Source organism: Vulpes lagopus, chromosome 3 (assembly GCF_018345385.1).
Source record: "Vulpes lagopus strain Blue_001 chromosome 3, ASM1834538v1, whole genome shotgun sequence".
NCBI lineage: Eukaryota > Metazoa > Chordata > Mammalia > Carnivora > Canidae > Vulpes > Vulpes lagopus.
In genome coordinates, this window is record NC_054826.1 from 100180536 (window position 1) to 100200314 (window position 19779).

The following is a 19779-nucleotide window of genomic DNA, read 5'->3' on the forward strand; positions in this document are numbered from 1 at the left end:
ACTATTTCAGACCATACAGTTATAAGCTAAAGCAAAATGTACAAAAAGATCAAGTATCCAGCATTTTAAACTTCCAAGAACTAGGAAAGACTCTGGAAAAGGAGTAGCGCCAAGAGGGATCTGAGAATAAAAGCATACAGCTGAATTCCAAGGAGAACTATTTACAAGTATCAACTGTTTGTGACAGGGTCTCTAAAACTGCTACTCTGGCAAAGGCAAACTCTAATTTGGCACTTAAAACTAAAAATATCCTCTTCAATTTTCTGATTTCCCCCTTGTGGAAGGAGTGTGGAGAGACCTCACAAACCCTGCATAGGAGATGATTGGGACTGGAAGGACAGTAGTGGATGCACTGATTTGCAGATTCCTCCAAAATGCACAGAAGAGAATATTTTCTGAAGCTCTAATATTCCTGGCCTTAAATGTCATCACTAATTAACACATTGGTTAAGAAACGTGCCTTTATCAACTCTTCTTCAACAACTTGACTTTTAATATGTTGTTTTTAATGATATTCTATGCACCTACTTTGATTTTTAAATTGGATTAAATATATTGTTAATATTTACCTCAAAAGAAAAAAAATTAAACGGACTTTTATATAGATGACCCTGAAATGATTTTTCCCCTCATGTTTCTCAAATTAAAAAAAAAATATTTTTCCATCCTTTTCCCACTGTTTGAAATTCTGAAAACTAGAAAAAAAGGTTATACAATACTTTTATACATTTTAAATAAAATAAATTTTAAAAATGATCCTTTTTTAAAGGCAATTTATGACATTAACCAGAGTGTTTCAAAACCCAGGCTGGAAATATATAACTTCTTCCTAGTACTTTCCTGTAAAAAAAAAAAAAAAAGAAAAAAAATCTGCTGCACATCCAAAATGCTAACAATTCCAAGAATAATGTAATGTCCTCCCAAATTAATTTCATTTACCTTCTCAGTAACATCAACTCCTGAGGTTGGCCTATAAGTTAGATTTTCCACAATATTTAATTAATAATGACAGTAGTGTGTAATGATAAAAAAGAAGCATGCTTTTTTTTTTTTCTTTCTTTTTTTTAATTACAGACCCCCAGCAACACAGAGAGTGCACTCCCATCTCGAATAGTTTGCTTTTCCCCACATGAAACTTTGCTTCTTACCGCGTGACTGTAAGAGACGAGGTTTCCGAGATGAATGCTTGAAATGGGACCGGGTGGCCTCATGATGAAGGTCAAAGCTCGAGGACTCCTGCACTGGATCCAGAGGCACCATCCCCCTTGCGAGCATCTCAGGTCCATGAACTTGACCTGGGACCTGAGGACAAATAGAGTGGGCTTGCAGGTAAATCATTTTTTCAATTGGACTTTAAACAAACAAAAAGATGGTAAGTAGACCAGTGGATGTAGGGCCAGAACGCCTTTTAGCATCTGAGCAAAGCAGAAAGAGTAATCAGTATAAATACTACTGGTGCCAGCTCTAAATTGTAACTTGCTGTTTGCTCCAGGCTTAAAGCCCATGTGATGCTTACACACAATAGGTTTCACACTTCTTCTTACCTGCTGTCCTGATAAATCAAGCTCCAAATCTTCTAGAAGGGTCACAGCCTCCTCCCCACTATCGGGACGGTATTCCTGCAGCCAGACTTGGAGCTCCTTGGGCAGGATGGAAAGGAACTGCTCCAGTACCAGCAGCTCCAGGATCTGCTCCTTGGTGTTGATCTCTGGTCGTAGCCACTGGTGACAGAGTTCTTTCAGTCTACTCAGAGCCTCTCGAGGCCCAAAAGTGTTCTGGTAACAGAAGTGCCTGAAACGCTGGCGGAAAATCTCTGGGTCAGGAGGCGGCGTCTCCTGTAGGCTGGAATCCTGCCCCCACATATGGTCTTCCTCGTCTTCCTCCTCTACCTTCACGATCACAATCCCGTCCTTCTCCGGGGCAGCCTGGGGGGACAGACCTGTGGCTTCCCTTGACTCCGCAGTCATCATTCAGGCTTAGGCGGTGGGCTTGATCCAAACAGGGTCTGTGCTCTCCTTCCTGTCCTAGGAGATGTTTGTGGATATGTTTCGGTACTGTTCCTGATGCAGGAAACAAGATTATTAGAGTTTTTATGAAAAGTGACCTGTGTTACCCCTTCACATAAGGCTGCAAAGGCACTGAACACAACCTTCGAATGGCAAAAGAAAAAGCCTCCAGGGGTGTACTGTTTTCACTGTCACTTTACATATTAGGTTTGCATGGGGATCCCTGGGTGGCTCAGCAGTTTAGCCCCTGCCTTTGGCCCAGGGTGTGATCCTGCAGTCTCGGGATCGAGTCTGGCATCGGACTCCCTGCATGGAGCCTGCTTCTCCCTCTGCCTGTCTCTGCCATTCTCTCTCTCTCTCTATCATGAATAAATAAATAACATCTAAAGAAAAAAAAAAAAAAGAATTGGGTTTGTCTTTAAAAAAAAAAAAAAGAAAGAAAGAGGGTTTGCAGAGGTGTGCCTGGCTACTTTGATCAGTAGAGCAAATGACACTCTTGATCTTGGGGTTGTGAGTTTGAGCCCCATATTGGGTGTAGATTGCTTAAAAGTAAAATCTTATGGGGTGTCTCAGTTAAGCATCTGACTTAGGCTCAGGTCATGATCTCAGGGTCTTGGGATCTAGCCCTGAGTGGGGCTCCCAGCTCAGCAGGGAGTCTGCTTGCCCTTTTCTCTCTGCCCCTCACCCTGCTTGTGCTGTCTCTGTCTCTCAAATAAACACATAAAATCATTAAAAAAAAAAAAAAAAGGTTTGCGGAGAAAAATCTCCAATAAGCCAATTCCATCTCAGGGTATCTGCTTGAATCTGAATACCTAATCTCCAGGAGGACAGCAGGTTAGGAGGTTAGGACACCATGCTTTTATAGCACTCAGCCCAGTGAAAGCACAGTGTCATTTAGCAGGGTGCCAAGCACCAGGCTTCAGGCAGTACATGCATTATTTTATTGCCTTCCACAATAGCCCTAGCAAGGAGGCACAACCGCTAGTACCATTTTACAGATGGCATGTTGCAAATTGACATCACACCCTCCCCTTGTTAAGTGCTGAACTGTCACATGTCACAGGGTACATCCCAAGGGAAAAGTGGGGGCCTCTCTCCCTCACACAGAGAGCTGCCAAAGTACCCTCATTTCACTTGCTCACTTTTAGGTATTGTGATATTTCTCGGTTTATCTGAGACCAGTTATGTGGAATAATGGATTATTTTATCTAGCTTGAATGAATCTTGCCTTCATAAAAGAGACAAGCATAGGAGCCAGGCATGAAGGAGGTCAATTGTAAGACTTTCAGGTCTAAAATAAATAAGCCATAAGAATATAATGTACAACGTGGTGACTAGCGTTAAGAATACTGTATTGCACATTTGAAAGTTGCTAAGCCATCTTAAAAATTCTCATCGCAAGAAAAAGAAAATTTGTTAACTGGTGACAGATTTTTTTTTTTTTTTTTAAGATTTATTTATTCGAGACACACAGAGAGAGGCAGAGACACAGGCTAACGGAGAAGCAGGCTCCCTGCGGAGAACTTGATGCAAGAATCGATCCCAGGACCCTGGGATCACCATCTGAGCCAAGGCAGACACTTAACCACTGAGCCACCCAGGTGCCCCTGTGGTGACAGACATTAAATAGATTTACTGTGGTGATCATTTTGTCCAAATAGCGAATCACTATGTTGTATACCTGAAACTAACGTATTATTACTTCAATTCTAGCTCAAAAGAAAAGAAAAAGACAAGCAGCTTAGACCCTGGCAGAGAAACTACAATTTGAAGAAATACTAATGGTACAAATACACATGCAAAAACAAATGGCATAGATAAAGTTCTATCTAAAGCAAGGTCTTACCCAGATTAGTACGTAAAAACCAATGTCAATCTAAATCAAACAAGAGGTCAACCAATAAGTGACAAAATAGCTGTTTTTTAAAAAAATAGTGCAGAAAAATTATTATGCTGGGAAAAAAATTGTATGCTGGGAAACAGTCTCCACTGTTATATAATTTTAACTGTTAAAAACTGATATTAAGTATCCTGGAAAAATTTTATCATCTACATGTTAAAAAAAATACTGCTTAATATCTTCCAAATGAAGTTTTATGGGTCTTGTAAGTCTGTTTTTTAAAAACACAAAATACCTTTTGATTAGCTTTTTTAAAACTAATAGGCTCTATTAGTAGGCTCTATGCCCAACATGGGGCTTGAACTCACAACCCATAAAATCATGCTCTACTGACTGAGCCAGCCAAGCATCTCACCTTTTGATTAGTTTTTAAAAACAGGTGATTTAAGGGTATAGAAACAGATGATTTAAGGATATAGAAAATCTAAGGGTATAGAAAAACTAGTGTACTAAGCTGAATTTCAGTAACAAAAATTTAACATGGAAGATAGGAACAATCATGAGTTAGTAAGCGGAGCTGACAATGTGTTTCTTCTACCCGAATTGACAAATCTTTGTGAGGGATCTTTTTCAATTCAAAACCATCAAATTCAAGTTTCAGAGACAGAGCATCCAGCTACTGTACCATCCAAAGCCAGGAATTTTATTTATTTTTTTTATAAGATTTTATTTATTTGGGAATGAGAGCACACACGCACATGAGCTGGAGAGGCAGAGGGAGGAGAAGCAGACTCCTGGTGACTGAGCAGGAAGCCAGATGCAGGCTCGATCCCAGGACCCTGAGATCATGACCTGAGCCAAAACAAAGGCAGGTGCTTAACCAAAGGAAACACTTAAGCACCCCTAAAGCCAGGAATTTTTAAACTAACAAAAAGCATTTTTAATTACATGGTTCTCATTAAAAGAGTGTTAGTAATTCTGGTGGAAAAGGGATCACATACATTTAAAGTACAAAAATTATTTTTCAAAAGCATAATTTAATGTATTTTTTGTTTTATTATACAAAACCCTTGGGTAGCGGGTGGCTAAAAAAAATACTCTCGGATAATAGTACACATACACAATTTTTATAAATAATTTTTACAGATGGGAATATGTATCCAAAAAAAGGCTTGGGAGGGACACCTGGGTGGCTCAGCGGCTGAGTGCCTGCCTTCGGCCCAGGGCATTATCCTGGAGTCCCGGGATGGAGTCCCACGTCGGGCTCCCTGCATGGAGCCTGCTTCTCTCTCTGCCTGTGTCTCTGCCTCTCTCTCTCTCTCTCTCTCTCTCTCTCTCTCATGAATAAATAAATAAAATCTTTAAAAAAAAAAAAAGGCTTGGGAGATGACTGTTTTGGTTATTTATTTATTTATTTATTTATTTATTTTTTATGATAGGAATACAGTGAGAGAGAGGCAGAGACACAGGCAGAGGGAGAAGCAGGCTCAATGCACCGGGAGCCTGACGTGGGATTCGATCCCGGATCTCCAGGATTGCGCCCTGGGCCAAAGGCAGGCGCCAAACCGCTGCGCCACCCAGGGATCCCTTGGTTTTGGTTTTAATGAAATCCTTTACAAATTTGCATGTCATCCTTGTGCAGGGCTCATGCTAATCTTTTCTGTATCAGTGATTTTAGTGTATGTGCTGCCGAAGCGAGCACTGGAGATGACTGTTTTAATGGTGAAGACTATGATTTTAAACTGAGATTTAAAAAAAATAAATAAATATGGGGATCCCTGGGTGGCGCAGTGGTTTGGCGCCTGCCTTTGGCCCAGGGCGCGATCCTGGAGACCCGGGATTGAATCCCACATCGGGCTCCCGGTGCATGGAGCCTGCTTCTCCCTCCGCCTGTGTCTCTGCCTCTCTCTCTCTCTCTCTCTGTGACTATAATAAATAAATTAAAAAAAAATTTAAAAATAAATAAATAAATAAATAAATAAATAAACTGAGATTTATCACAGGATTAGTTTTTCTAGCTTACTTTCTTTGTCCTTAAAAAATCCAATGCAAACCCATTCTCCAGCCTTTCCTGTTGATTTCCTACAGACCCATTTTGAAGCCGCCTTCCTTGCTGCAGTAAATGTATCTGTTTTTCAACTTCAGAGCAGCTTTAGTGAAGTCCTTACAGCTCCAATTATTCAATTTCCTAAACACCTCTCTAGATCTACAATGTGCAAAGCGTCCTCCTAGACTAAGGGGAATACAAAGATGAGAAAAGCCTGATTCCTATTTTTACACAAATAATTATAGTACAAAGCAGAATGTGCCAACCGTTCTAAGAAGCTTTCAGCATCAGCGCTAGAGGAGCTAGAGAAGTAACTGATGTGTCTACAAGGCGGCTTCTAGCAAAAGGCACCCCTGGAGCTGGGGTATCAGAGTAGCCAAGACCTCCAAAGGAAAGCTTCCTCCAGCAGAGGAGGAAGTGAAGTGGCAGTCTGAGAAATCACTCCTTTGGCTAGCTTCTTCCCAACTGGAGGCTAAATAATTCCTATGAGCCTTAAGTTTTTTAAATTGCATTGTTTTTTTTTTTTTTTAAGATTTTATTTATTTGAAAGAGAAAGAGAGAGAGGACAGAGAGCATGCCCAAGCAGGGGAGAGGGTGAAGCAGGCTCCCCGCTGAGCAGGGAGTCCTATGCAGGGCTCAATCACAGAATTCCGGGATCAAGACCTGAGCCTGAACCTGAGCCTGAGCCTGAGCCACCAACTGAGCCACCCAGGTGCCCCCTTTAATTGCATTCTGAAAAGTCAAAAGATCACCTTTTCCTGCTGCACCTCCCACAATTACTTTCCACCACCCTTAATTCAGGCTCCAGATCTCCCACCTAAACTTGTGACAGGGTCCTGCAGTTTCTCCAGCTGCCATCTCTCCCCAGTCCAATTAGAGCAACAAACTGAGGCCAGTGCAGTACTGCCCAAGAATGCTTCTGGCCATTCCTTCCTTCCCCTCAATTAGCATCAGTGAATCCTTGGTATCTGCCAGTTGAGTGCCTACTCTACTTTTCCAGTCTTATCTCCCACTACGTTTCTTAGTAATGATCCCCCATATTTCAGTCTATGTGGCCATTCATGTTCCCTACACACAGGATGTAACTGTCCATCTTCAAGCCTTTGCTGTGAACAATTTCCCACCATATCAACTTTGTTGATCAAATTTTTACTTACTCTTCAGGATGTAAAAGGTCTCCTCATATTCCAAGTTAACTAAGAGATCTTTCTCTTTTGAACATCCTCAATCTTTCTTTGTTCCTGTTTATGCTACATGTATTCTCCTTACATTATCCTTATTTGGCTTGCAGTTCCTATCACCTCCCAACTAAATGCTAAGCTCCTCAAAGAGAGTCTTCTTTGAACTTATCAACTAGAGAGCCTGGCAGCTTAATTCCATTAAACTCAGAAGAAATAAGAACTACTCAAAATATCACCACTCTCCCTGCCACTTATTTCCTTTTAGTGGTAATTAGCGATCAGATATTCTACAAATACCTCAATCACTAAAGCCCCAAGTCTCACCTTCCTGGATTCCTCTCTCCTTATATGGATTCAGTCTCCAAGCAGGGAGAATCAAATTTGGCTTTCTCTCTTCACTCCCCTCCCCGCTACTTCATGTCCTATGTTACTCTCAGATTATTTTTACAAAAACTCTGTGGCTTTCCAGACACCACCCTGTAGTACCTGGTTCCAGTTTCCCCTCATCATTGATTTGTTCCACTCTCCTGTGAGTCTTTTCTATCCACAAAATGAGTATCTCCTAAATATGCCTTGGATCCTGATCACCATCCCTTTCTCACCTCACAGTCTATGTCTGGGATCTCCTCTCCTAGTCTTCTCTGCCCTCCCCCCCCCCCCCAACCTTTTTTGAGATTTTATTTATTTATTCATGAGAGACACACACACAGAGAGAGGCAGAGACAGAGGCAGCAGGAGAAGCAGGCTCCATGCAGGAAGCCTGATGCGGGACTCAATCCAGGGCCTCCAGGATCACGCCCTGGGCTGAAGGCGGGGCTAAACCACTGAGCCACCGGGGCTGCCCTTCTCTGCCCTTTCAAATCCTACTTATCCTTCAGAGTTTAGCTAAAATGCATCTCACCCCTCATCGCTGTTCAAGAACATTCACTCAGATGCATGGAAAGCACCATCTAGGTCTTTCATGTAACAATCTTAGCAGGTAGTAGCTACAATTCTCATCTCCCTTTACAATGACAAAATTAAGGTTCACTGACCTTAAAATAACACACCCAAGGTCACATGGCAATTAAATGCTAGAGCCAGGATTTGAAATTCAGTCTGTGGGTCCCCTCAATTCAAGCCATAGCCATCATACTGAGCTCATTCTGTCCCACACATGGATTAAGGAAGAGCTTCTGTGGACATAAAGATTCTTTTTAAGAGAAGGGCCTAGGAAAGTGCCTGTGAAGGATGACCACCCGGGAATGGGCCTTATCTGCCATCCGCTATTTTCACCAGAGAGCTGTGTAGCTAAGGAGACACAGCAGGAGATCCAAGTAGGAATCATCTCAAATCTAACCAGAGGGGACCATCCAACAGTCCATTAACTGAGCAGGACTGGTGCAGAAACTACCTTAGCATCAGAAATCTTTATTTTTATGAAAATTTTATCGTGTCTCGGCTATACTAAGGAGAATACAGGAAGGAAAGGAATTTTGATCTGTATCCTGCATAGGCAAGAGTTTTAGAGTGGGATACTTTCGGGGAAACCTTGCTGGCTTAGTCGGGGGAGCATGCAACTCTTGATATTGCGGTTTTGAGAGTTCAAGCCCCACAACAGGTGCAGAGCTTGCTTGCAAAAAAAGAGTGGGATACTTCTTAGGTCAGTAGGACTCCATACGAAGAGACTGAGGAGGAAGTGAGATCCAAAAGGACAGAGATGAGAGCACAGGCACATCCTCTCTTCCCCCATCTCTCAACATTTCTGCTCCTACTTTGGTAAAGAGAAAAGTCACAACAGCAATGGAAGGGCTGGGTTTTATTTTAGGTTTCTCAGATGATCTCAGCAAACAATCTTTTCTCCTCTCTCTAAAGTTCTGGCCCAAATGCTCTCTACCAATCATCTGCCATGGAAGTTCTTACAATATTTCTTTCTCTGTGATTTAGTTTTTCATTCCTTCTTCCTCAACTGGACTGCTAAGGGTATACTTTGTTTCTTTTTTCTTAAAGTGAGCACTATGCCCAAAGTGGGGCTCAAACCCACCACCCTAAGATCAAGAGTCCCCCACTCCACCAACTGAGCCAGCCAGGCACCCCAGGGTATGCTCCTTTGCACCTCTTAGACCACTTAGTATGATTCCTTGCAAATATTAGTTGTTAAGAAATACTTGATTAAATTTACAGTGTTATTTATTTATTTTTCCCCCCACTTATACAGCACTCAATACTGCCCTCAAATTAGCTCCAGGGGCTACCTGGGGTATCTCAATAAGCTGTACCACCACTTTCCGGTCGATAATTTTAGGCAGGTCAATCTCTCTCTCTGCATTTGTGCAAATGGGGAGAAAAAACATTTTCCTCACAGAATTATTGTGAGGATTACATGAGTTAACATATATAAGACAATTAAAACAGTGTCTGGCATTTAGTAGGCACTAGAGAGGTGCTTTAATTTTTTTCAGAAAACGGTAAGAGAACTGTGCTTTACAATTTTCAGCCTGCTTAAAAGACTAAGCAACAGGAGAATTCCTGTAATCCTGAAAGCAGCATAGGTTGGAATACCTACATTCTCATCTCCCACAAATAAGTTACACATCCCCAAGTGAGTCATTCAACCTCTCTGGCCCTTATCTGTCACATGGGGGAGGGAAGTAAAAAACTACCTCTGGGGTCCTTTCTGGGCTGAAAAACATTCTGACACCCTATCCGATTTAGATAAGATTACCCCCAGCAACTGGTTCTCAGCGAGGATAAATACCAACGATTTTCTTACAAAAAGGGCTTGTAGTTACCAGCTCAATTTATTCCAAAGGCTATTTTCCAAACAGGCCAGTATCTTTTCCAGGGCATAGTCTTGAAAGTTTATTTTATTATTTATCTTTTAATTTTTATTTATTTATTCATGAGAGAGAGAGAGAGAGAGAGAGAGAGAGGCAGAGTGAGAAGCAGGCTCCATGCAGGGAGCCGGACGTGGGACTCGATCCCGGGTCTCCAGGATCATGCCCTGGGCCAAAGGCGGCGCTAAACCGCTGAGCCACTGAGGCTGCCCTAGTCTTGAAAGTTTATTTTTTTTTTAATTTTTTTTTAATTTTTATTTATTTATGATAGTCACAGAGAGAGAGAGAGGCAGAGACACAGGCAGAGGGAGAAGCAGGCTCCGTGCACAGGGAGCCCGACGTGGGATTCGATCCCGGGTCTCCAGGATCACGCCCTGGGCCAAAGGCAGGCGCCAAACCGCTGCGCCACCCAGGGATCCCTAGTCTTGAAAGTTTAAACAAACCGCACCCCCTTCCTGATTTTTTAACAGAGCTTTAATTTTTTTTTAAAGATTTTATTTATTCATTTGAGAAGAGAATGTGAGAGAGCACAAGCAGGGGGAGCAGCAGAGGGAGAGGGAGAAGCAGGTTCCCTACTGAGCAGGGAGCCCAACACAGGGGGCTCGATCCCAGGACCCCAGGATCATGACCAGAGCCCAAGGCAGATGCTTAACCAACTAAGTCACCCAGGTGGCCCCCAGTTTTTTTAAATACGAAAAAGCTTCCTTTGAAAGACAGCTAGCTACCCAAAGAATACCCAAAACTACCTCAAAATGAAAAGGTAAAGTTTAACATACCACTCACCTGTACTTAGGTGTAATATAAAGATAGAAAAAAAAATTAAACGTTCAGATCAAGTAGAGAATCAGCAAAAGACTATCTGTATTACATAGCCAGCTTCCCTGTTTGTACTTTCACACTGGTGAAAACTGCCTGATCTTGCACAGTAACTCAGAGACAATACAAACTTGGAGATACATTCTGGGGCAAATTATCATTATGGTTCCCTATGTAAGGTAAGCTATTTCTCCACAGTTGGCCAGCATATATACTAACAGTACTTCGTTTATCTGGTTACAATGAATTCCTCACAATTCGATTCAACAAGTATTTACTAACCACCACAAATCGGCCTAGCACTGGCCTGTACAATAAATGCTTTCTTTGGTCCCAGGCCATGTAACAGCACTCTCTATAATGAAAGTATCTTATTGTGTATTGGAGGCCCTGCAGGAAAGGGAGGGGAGGGGCCCTCCCTAGTGTCAGGCTAAACTGTAGCTGGATTTCTTAATTACCTTGACTAAATCAAATCATTTCAAAGCTGGAAGGGCCTTTTGAGAAAATCGAGTTCATTTTATTTAAAGATGACAAAACTGAGAGCTGGAGAAGAGTCCTGTATCATCCAAGGTCACTCAGTCTCCTAATGGCCTGGTGCAATTTCCAAAAACTCCCTTCACTCTTCATCCACTCTAAGACAAGCAGAGTAACGACCCAGAACTGGGGGTGGAGGAGAATCCACCTAATCTTCCGGAAAGATCATTTTTAAAGTCTTCAAAATATTCCGCAAGGCGGAAAGACACAGTGGGATGTCTAAAACCTCTACTAGTTCCGAATCACGTCTTTATCCACTCTAAGCTTCAAATACTCTTTAATCACCGCTTGGGGGTGGGGATGGGGGGTGGGGCGAGAAGCAGGTGATTTGGAAACACGTAAGCGGCACCTCGAAACGTGTCCACTACTCGGCCTTCCGCATTTTTTCACCTCGAGGTCCTGAAGGACCCCGGAAAGAAAAAAAAAAAAAATCTCACTGGAATCAAAGCAAATGGCGACGAAAGGAGGGCAGTAAAATCAGACAGGGGTCGGCTCGCTCACGAACCCGGTTCTCAGAAACGTCAAACGACGATGACGACACTGCAGGCGAGGGCTCCGGAAGGGGCCCGCAGACGGCTTGTCCCCAGGGCTCCGTGCACCCCCGGCCACCAGATCCTCGCCCCCTCCCCGCCTGGATCCGGGGGCGGGTCGGGACGTCTCCCAGGGGACGGCGCTTCCAACCGCCGGGCCTGGGGACGGACAGGGGCTTGGAGCTCTCTCCACACTCCGCCCGGACCGCCAGGAGGGGACCCCGGGGCCGCAGCTGCAGAGCCCACCCTCACGCACACACCCTGCGGCCCCGCCCGCCCTCCCCAGAGGACGGCCCCAGGTCTCACCGTGAGCCCCGAGAGCGGCCTGGGGGCGCTGGGCGAGAAAGGGGAGCTGACTCTGGGGCTCAGGCCGGCCGAAGGGCGCTGCACACGAACCTAGGCCCTCCCGACGCCTCGACACAGACACAACGAGTCACAAAGGCCGGAAGTGTGTCAGCACCTCGCCTTCCGGGACTACGCTGCGCTTCCGGGTCCCCTCTAGGAGCGCTGGAGGATTTTGCATCTCGGTGCCTGGATAGCTGGACCTGGCTCGTTCGTGTTCTGGATGCTCAAGCTTCCAGCCTCCAGGTTACCGCTCCGGGCTTTTGCGCGGGGAGTTAATGCTGGGGACGGGCGGGAGGCGGGGTTCAAGCGTCCCAGACACAAACAGGCTGCCCGGCTCACACACCAATCCATAGGATAATTCGATTTCCCCTGTCCTTTCCATCCAGTAATTATAGTGATTATCAAGCAATAATGATTCTTAGTAATTGCATGTCTGTGGCAGAGCAACTGAAACAAGGGTGTATAAACAGGAAGATCAAAATGAAGCCAGAGGTGGCTGGTTTCACAAAACTGCCCTGGTAGCTTCTCTCTGGTCCTAGAGATGTCGGCCAATTGAGTGCGCGGTGTTTCCAAATCTTTGGCCTGGGGACAAAGGACGGATTTCCACAACCAAAGTCGTTATAGGAGTCTAGTTTTGCCCGTGTGGCGTATGCTATTATAACAGCTTGAACGTTTTCAGAGTAATTACAGACACTTTTGCCCCCAGGGTGCTTTCACAACCTACAACAATTCTGGCTTTCACTTTTACCTGGGAAAGTCAACCTTGCTCCACTTTCTTTGCAAGGGTGACCTGGCTTTAATGGTTGTAACTTTGCTCTATGTTCCAAGTCAAGTTCATGAGAGAGACTGAACTTAGTAGTGGTTGCATGACTCCTATTACTTAAAACAACAACAACAAAAACCTTGAAAACTAAAAAGCAATTACAATATCATTAAATGAAAATTGCAAAGTGGAGAAAAATAATCACTTGTAATCCCTCCACCCTAACCAAGTCTGTGATGGCTTTCACTTATCTCTTTCCTCTCCACTTTCATATATATGCCTTATCTTGTTTATTATTTTAAACATAGTTCAAAACTAGTTGTATTGGATAGGTGGCTGGTATGCCCGAAATACCTGCCACATTTATGTTGTGTGACCACTTTTCAGACCAGAGTTGAATGGATTGGGTTTGGGCATATGATGCAAGCACAGCTTACATATATCCTGACCTGCGTAACTACGGAGGTGGCCTGGCTTGAGAACTCTAATGGAACAGTAAGGAACTAAACCATTGGATTCTCTTTCTTGGGGAGTTTCAATGGGAGAGACACATTTAAACAGTCCAAAAGCAGGGCAAGTGGCGCTGGCTGGCTTAATCTGTAGAGCACTCAACTCTTGATCTCAGGGTCATGAGTTCAAGCCCCACATTGGGTGTGGAGATTACTAAAAACAAAAAATAAATAATCTTTTTAAAATGCTGTGAGTGTAGCACACCTTAAAAAAGAAGGCAGGACAAGCAGAAATCAGTAAGTGGAAGCCATTAGGTGATAGAAGTATGAAAGTCACGAGTAAACAGAGGCTAGAGGAGAGAAAGAAACTGAACTTTGGAAACAAAGACAATGAGGGGCTGGTGCACCCCATGGCAGAACTCACAGACAGGTGGCATCTAGTACTTGGAACCCACAGCAGAATGAGGTGATAACCTGAGTAACCCTCAGGCCCCACATAACGTTCTATGCTCAGACTGTTTGACTTTGCCACAGATGTCAATGCATACATACAATAAATTCCTTGCCAACAAAAGCGCCAAACTTTGTTTCACACTACCTGGAAAATCCCAATCTGATTGATGTGAAAACATGTGTACTGTTTTAAAAAAATCTTTTTAATTAAGTAATCTCTATGCCCAATATGGGCCTTGAACTCATAACTACAAGATCAAGAATCACATGCTCTACTGACTGAGCCAGCCAGGCACCCTTCACATGCACTATTTAAAAACACTTGATAGGGACGCCTGGGTGGCTCAGCGGTTGAGCGTCTGCCTTTGGCCCAGCGTGTGATCCTGGAGTCCCAGGATCAAGTCCAATGTCGGGCTCCCTGCATGGAGCCTGCTTCTTCCTCTGCCTGTGTCTCTGCCTCTCTATCTCTCATGAATAAATAAATAAAATCTTAAAAAAAAAATAAAAACACTCGATAGAACTGGAGAGTATTATGCTTAGTGAAGTAAGTCAGTCGGAAAAGGACAAACATATGGTCTCAATTCATTCTGGGAATATAAAATGAAAGGAATTATAGGGGAAAGGAGAGAAAATGAGTGGGAAATATCAATGAAGGTGACAGAACATGAGAGACTCCTAACTCTGGGAAATGAACAAGGGGTGGTGGAAGGGAGGTGGGCGGGAGAATGGGGTGATTGGGTGACGGGCACTGAGCGGGGCACTTGACGGGATGAGCACTGGGTGATATGCTGTATGTTGGTAAATCGAACTCCAATAAAAAAATACAAAAAAATTTAAAAAATAACACTTAATATCATACCATTAACATTTCACATTTTGCTACACAAAACAGATAATTACCATTTAAATAGCTAGGTAGTATTCCATCAAACAACTGTACCATTCATTATTTAAGAATTCTTCTATTTCTAGGGGTGCTTGACTGGCTATTGGCTCAGTCTGTGGAGTGTGCGACTCTTGATCTCTGGGTTGCGGGTTCAAGCCCCACGCTGAGTGAAGCAGTTACTTAAAAAAAAAAAAAGCCTCCATTTCTAGACATATAGAATACTTGCAAAGTTTTGCCAGTTGAAGAAATATTTAAATTAAGATTTTTGTGCAAATGTCTTTTGGATTATTTAATTAGGATGGATTCTTACAAGTGGGTTAGTAGATATGAACTTTAAAAATTTATTTATTACCACATTTTTCCCCCAAAGAGGTTTAATTCTTATCTTTGTTTTGCAGCAAAGTTACTTACAGCAGAAGGATGGCAAATGTCCTTCTGTTGATCATGCTTAATTTATTGGGTCACATAAGAGTTATAGTAGAATTTATTTCTTTATTCAATTTAACCATTTATCACCTATTATGTATCAGGGAGTATGCTTGATTTTGGAGGATACAAAAGTGACACTGAGCTAGTCTTCAAGAATTTTTCAAGAAGTCTGATAGGGGACACTAGACCAAGGCATGGGTCACCAAAATACAAAGTTAAAGGGTGCATAAACCCAAAGCCACATAAACACACTTCTCTGGCCTGGTTGCAGGTTTCCGAGGGCAGAATGAAGGGTTCTGTGGGATCTGTCTTCTGCAGGGTACTCTCTGCTAGCAGAAAAGGGGTTTGTCTCAAGCCTGCTCCACAGTCAGCTGTGTTGCCACTTCTCCTCCTGCCTCAAAGTGCCACTGCCTGTCGTTGTCTACTCTGGGATCTCTGGTTTGGAATGGCATCTTCTTCAGTTTCCAGACCTATGAAAGGTCCATAACACATAAAATTGTTGTTCACAGTAGATTTAATCCCTCAATTTCTGAATAAATAAGGGAGATTATAAAAATGCCATCTGGAATCAACTCAAGGTGAATATTTAACATTTTCAGCCATCTCAACCATCAGGAATTTATCCTGGGCCAGCTTTCCAAGGCTTATCCTCACTTGAAGACCTCTGCTTTGTCCAGAAACTTCCCCTCTTCCCCTTTCTTCTAGGATCTTAACAGTCCCTTGGAAATTTTATTCCATTAAGTGTTGACTACTCTTCATGTATATACAATCTGCCCCACCCCCACCCCACTCCCAAATTCCCACAGATGCTTTTGATAGATGCTACTCAAATACTGGTTGATGCTGTGGGGATGCATGTTTCACTGAAAGAAACCTTCCAGAAGCACCTGTCAGGTGTGTGTGATGAGGGGAGGGGTGGAGGCAGGTTGGTGAATCTTATTCAACAACATCCTTCCTCTTTCCCAAAGATACAGAAAACTTTTCCTGGAAACCAGAAAGGATTGAGATGTAAAGATGTAAGGAAGACTAGGCTGTCTTTGGCCTTGTATGCCCTTTTAAAAGCAAGGAAAATCTCATAATTCTGCCCCATTCCATCCCAGCAGACTTTCACAACTCTTCAGCTATAAGAGCATCACATATCCATGCCAAGAACAATCAGAGCATAGAGGATGGGATTACCATGATTGGCCAAGACTTACGATTATTCATAACCTGGAATATAGAATATGTAAGCTGTATGGAAGGTGAGAGCCTGAGTAAAAGCAGCCAGCAGGGAAAAAATAGGACAGCTGAGCTCCTTGGGGCAGAAGAGGCAGAGATTTTAGTACTGACCAGCAGATTCGGTACTGCTGGAAAAGAAACTGAAATATCTAGGGCGCTCTTCTCTGCGATACTGCTAATTCCATTGGATGACTTCAGAAACTGGTGAAATCCTCTTCAGCTTCACCAGGTACCAGGCATAATGTACTTATTCCAGGCAAAAAAAATTAGAGTAAAAAAGAGCTGAGTTCAGATCTCAGCTCCACCATTAACAGGTTATGTTTGGGGGCTTTTTTTTTTTAAGATTTAGTTTTTTAAAGATTTATTTATTTATTCATGAAAGACAGAGAGGCAGAGACACAGGCAGAGGGAGAAGCAGGCTTCTCACAGGGAGCCTGATGCAGGACTTGATCACAGATTAACTGAAGGCAGATGTTCAACTGCTGAGCCACCCAGACGTCCGTTTTTAAGATTTATTTATTATTATTATTATTATTATTATTATTATTATTATTTAGAGAGAAGGAGAGAGAGAGAGAGCAGGGGGGAAGGGGCAGAAGGAGAGAAAGATTCTCAAGCAGACTCCGCACTGAGCGGGGAGCCTGACATGTGGCTCAGTCTCATAATCCTGAGATCAAACCAAGAGCCAGATGCTTAAAGGATCAAACCACTCAGATGTTCCATGTTTGAGGCTTTTTATTTTTTTATTTTTTTATTTTTTTTTCTTTCTTTTTTTTTTAATTATTTATTTTTGATAGTCATACAGAGAGAGAGAGAGAGGCAGAGACACAGGCAGAGGGAGAAGCAGGCTCCATGCACCGGGAGCCCGACGTGGGATTCGATCCCGGGTCTCCAGGATCGCGCCCTGGGCCAAAGGCAGGCGCCAAACCGCTGCGCCACCCAGGGATCCCTGTTTGAGGCTTTTTAATAATCTCTCTAAGCTTTCCATTTTTTCCATTTTATAAAATGATGAGAGTGAATAACTTATAATTATAATAATTGATAATTATTGATAATAACTGGTAGCTGATAATGGTGATGCTGACCTCATAATGCCTCTGTGGGAATTAAATGATTAAATATGCATAAAGTGCATAGCAAAGCACTTGGCACAGGGTGAATGCTCAATTAACGGTTATTGTTCTTTTTACCATCATCTTGACTAGAAAAAGAAATTATGGCATTTACATTAGGATGGGGGAAAGAAACAATAACCAAAGATGATGCTTTTGCAGCGGCACTATGGCAAAAGCAACACATCTTTGCACATGGTCATTAAAGGCATCTCTGGTTATTTCCTAAGGATAGATTTCAAGAAATGAGATTGCTGGCCCCACAAATAGGGAGTCTACATGAAATTGTGCTGGTGCCCCCAGGGTTCTACACCTATCAGGGAACAAGCTCAGCTAATGAGATCAGGTGACATCCACACACTAGTTTCCAGTCGAGTTTTGAAAGAATTCAAAGTATCACTAAATGTAATGATTTACTATTACAAAGAAACACTGTACTTTCGGCTTGGCAGGTTGCCCTGAACAAATAAAAGTTTCTGAAGGGCACTCCAGAAACTGTGGGCTCCTGAGGCTGACTCCTGTGCAAACTGGTGTGGGTTAATACAGAAAGCATGCATCCCGGAATGTGCTGCCGACATCAGGCACTAGGGCTCTTGGGGGGTGTTCCCTCAAGTGTCTAGTGATTTCTTGTTGTGAGTTCCTCAGGGTGAGCGCTGGGTTTATAGTGAGAATCTGTTTGATTCAGTCTTGTGCCCAGAAACTTTAATATGTTGGGGTCACTATAAACTAAATTGAGCTAGAGGGCTGCCTGGCTAGCTCATTGGTGGAGAATGCAACTCTTGATCTCAGGGTTGTGAGTTCGAGCCCCACGTTGGGTGTGTAGATTACTTTTTAAAAAGATTTTATTTATTCAGGAGAGAGAGAGAGAGAGAGGCAGAGACATAGGCAGATGGAGAAGCAGGCTCCACACAGGGAGCCGGATGCAGGACTCAATCCCAGGACTTCGGAATCACGCCCTGGGCCAAAGGCAAACGCCAAACTGCTGAGCCACCCAGGCGTCCCTTGGTGTGTAGATTACTTAAAAATAAACTATTTTTACAAAAGATTTTATTTATTTGAGAGAGAGAGAGGGAGAGAGAGAGAGAGAGAGAGAGAGAGAGAGAGAACGAGTAGGGGGAGTGGTAGAAGGAAAGGGACCAGCTGACACCCGCTGAGCATGGAGCCCAACACAGGGTTCCATCCTAAGATCCTGAGATCATGACTGGAGCTGAAATCAGATAATTAACTGACTGAGCCACCTGGACACCCCTAAAAATAAACTCTTAAAAATGCAGCTAGAGATCTTTTGGGTCACTTGGATAGTGTGATTTCAGGCACCAAACCTTTGATCAGGGCGGTCTGTGTTTAGGGATTTTCTAAGACACAAATATCCATATATCCCCATGGTTTTCTTTGGTGTGGGTTTACTCTTATTCACCTTTCAGTGTTGTCCTTTGAGGTTCCTAGCTTTAGGGAGAGGGCTCAGTCCCTGGCTTTGTCTCCTGTCCCTGTCTACCTGTCAAGTATGGCCTGTTTAAACCCATATTGTAGGCACCAGAGATAAGCAGATACTCCAGAGAAAAGTCTCTGTGGGGTGTGCTTATGTCCCTGGATTACTGTTTCCTTCTCATTTCCAGCCTCCGAGGAATTTCCTTACTCTCCCACCTGGTCATTCATGAGTAAGTAGAAGACGCTTTTTGCACGGAAGCCATCATTTTTTCAGTGTGCTATATGGCGAGGGTTTCTCTGTTTATGTTGGCTGCCATATGGCCAGAAGTGGAAGTCTAGGAGGATATATATTTAAGACTTGCAAGTCTGAAAAAGTATAGATGGTGTGGCTGGAGTAAAACAGGCTTGATCATCTTGAAACATTGGAATGAAGAAGCTCAAGCAGAGTACAAAGGACAAATACCTGGAGATACTGCTTTATAAAGAAGATAGTGTGTTTATGGCTCTTATTCCAGGGGGACAAGCCCTCAACAAGCACTTGCTAATTGGATGGAAGCAGGTGAGGGCAGAGTTGGATGGACTTTTCAGTTGGTTGAATGACAGGACCCAAATTATATTAACAAATGCACAGCAACTTTGAATGCACTCTCCAGAGCCAGCTACTGCTGGGTTCTCTCCCATTTCCTGTTCAACAGGATCCTCTTATATGTGCTTTATATGATCTATTTCCTGTTTTATCAATGTTATATATGGGAACATTAGTGCCAGAAAGTTAGATTTATGCCTGACCCTAAGCTAACAGTGTTAACTTGTATGTCAGAGGATGAAAGGAACCCCTGTCCCTTCACCCACGCACATCCCAAGCAAGGGATGGGTGAGTTAAAATGTAATAGGGCCAAATGTTCTGCATGCAGATGGAAAAG

At 43.1% G+C, this 19779-nt stretch overlaps 2 protein-coding genes and 1 non-coding gene across 6 annotated transcripts in view; all 3 read right to left on the bottom strand.

The window, feature by feature from the left end:
* The window catches only part of LOC121487068 (speedy protein E4-like), a 5184-nt gene extending 4755 nt beyond the window's left edge, over nucleotides 1-429 (bottom strand). Inside the window, exon 1 of the mRNA XM_041748517.1 lies at nucleotides 304-429. Coding sequence (XP_041604451.1) covers nucleotides 304-429 — 126 coding nt within the window. The remainder of the gene's footprint in view (nucleotides 1-303) is intronic.
* Nucleotides 430-662: 233 nt separating this feature from the next.
* The window catches only part of LOC121486282 (zinc finger protein with KRAB and SCAN domains 1-like), a 47102-nt gene continuing 27985 nt past the window's right edge, over nucleotides 663-19779 (bottom strand). For 2 of the 4 annotated variants that reach the window (XM_041747148.1, XM_041747147.1), the window contains 2 exons: nucleotides 1545-2060; nucleotides 664-1302 (listed from right to left, as the gene is read on the bottom strand). In XM_041747148.1, the coding sequence (XP_041603082.1) occupies nucleotides 1069-1302; nucleotides 1545-1970 (660 nt within the window). In that variant the 5' untranslated portion in view covers nucleotides 1971-2060 and the 3' untranslated portion in view covers nucleotides 664-1068. Of the gene's footprint in view, nucleotides 1303-1544; nucleotides 2061-12076; nucleotides 12569-19779 lie in introns of those variants that run through there. The other 2 variants (XM_041747146.1, XM_041747149.1) reach the window with 2 other exon arrangements.
* LOC121488504 lies at nucleotides 5444-5548 on the bottom strand. Its single transcript, XR_005987123.1, has one exon. It is a non-coding gene; the product is annotated as a U6 spliceosomal RNA (small nuclear RNA).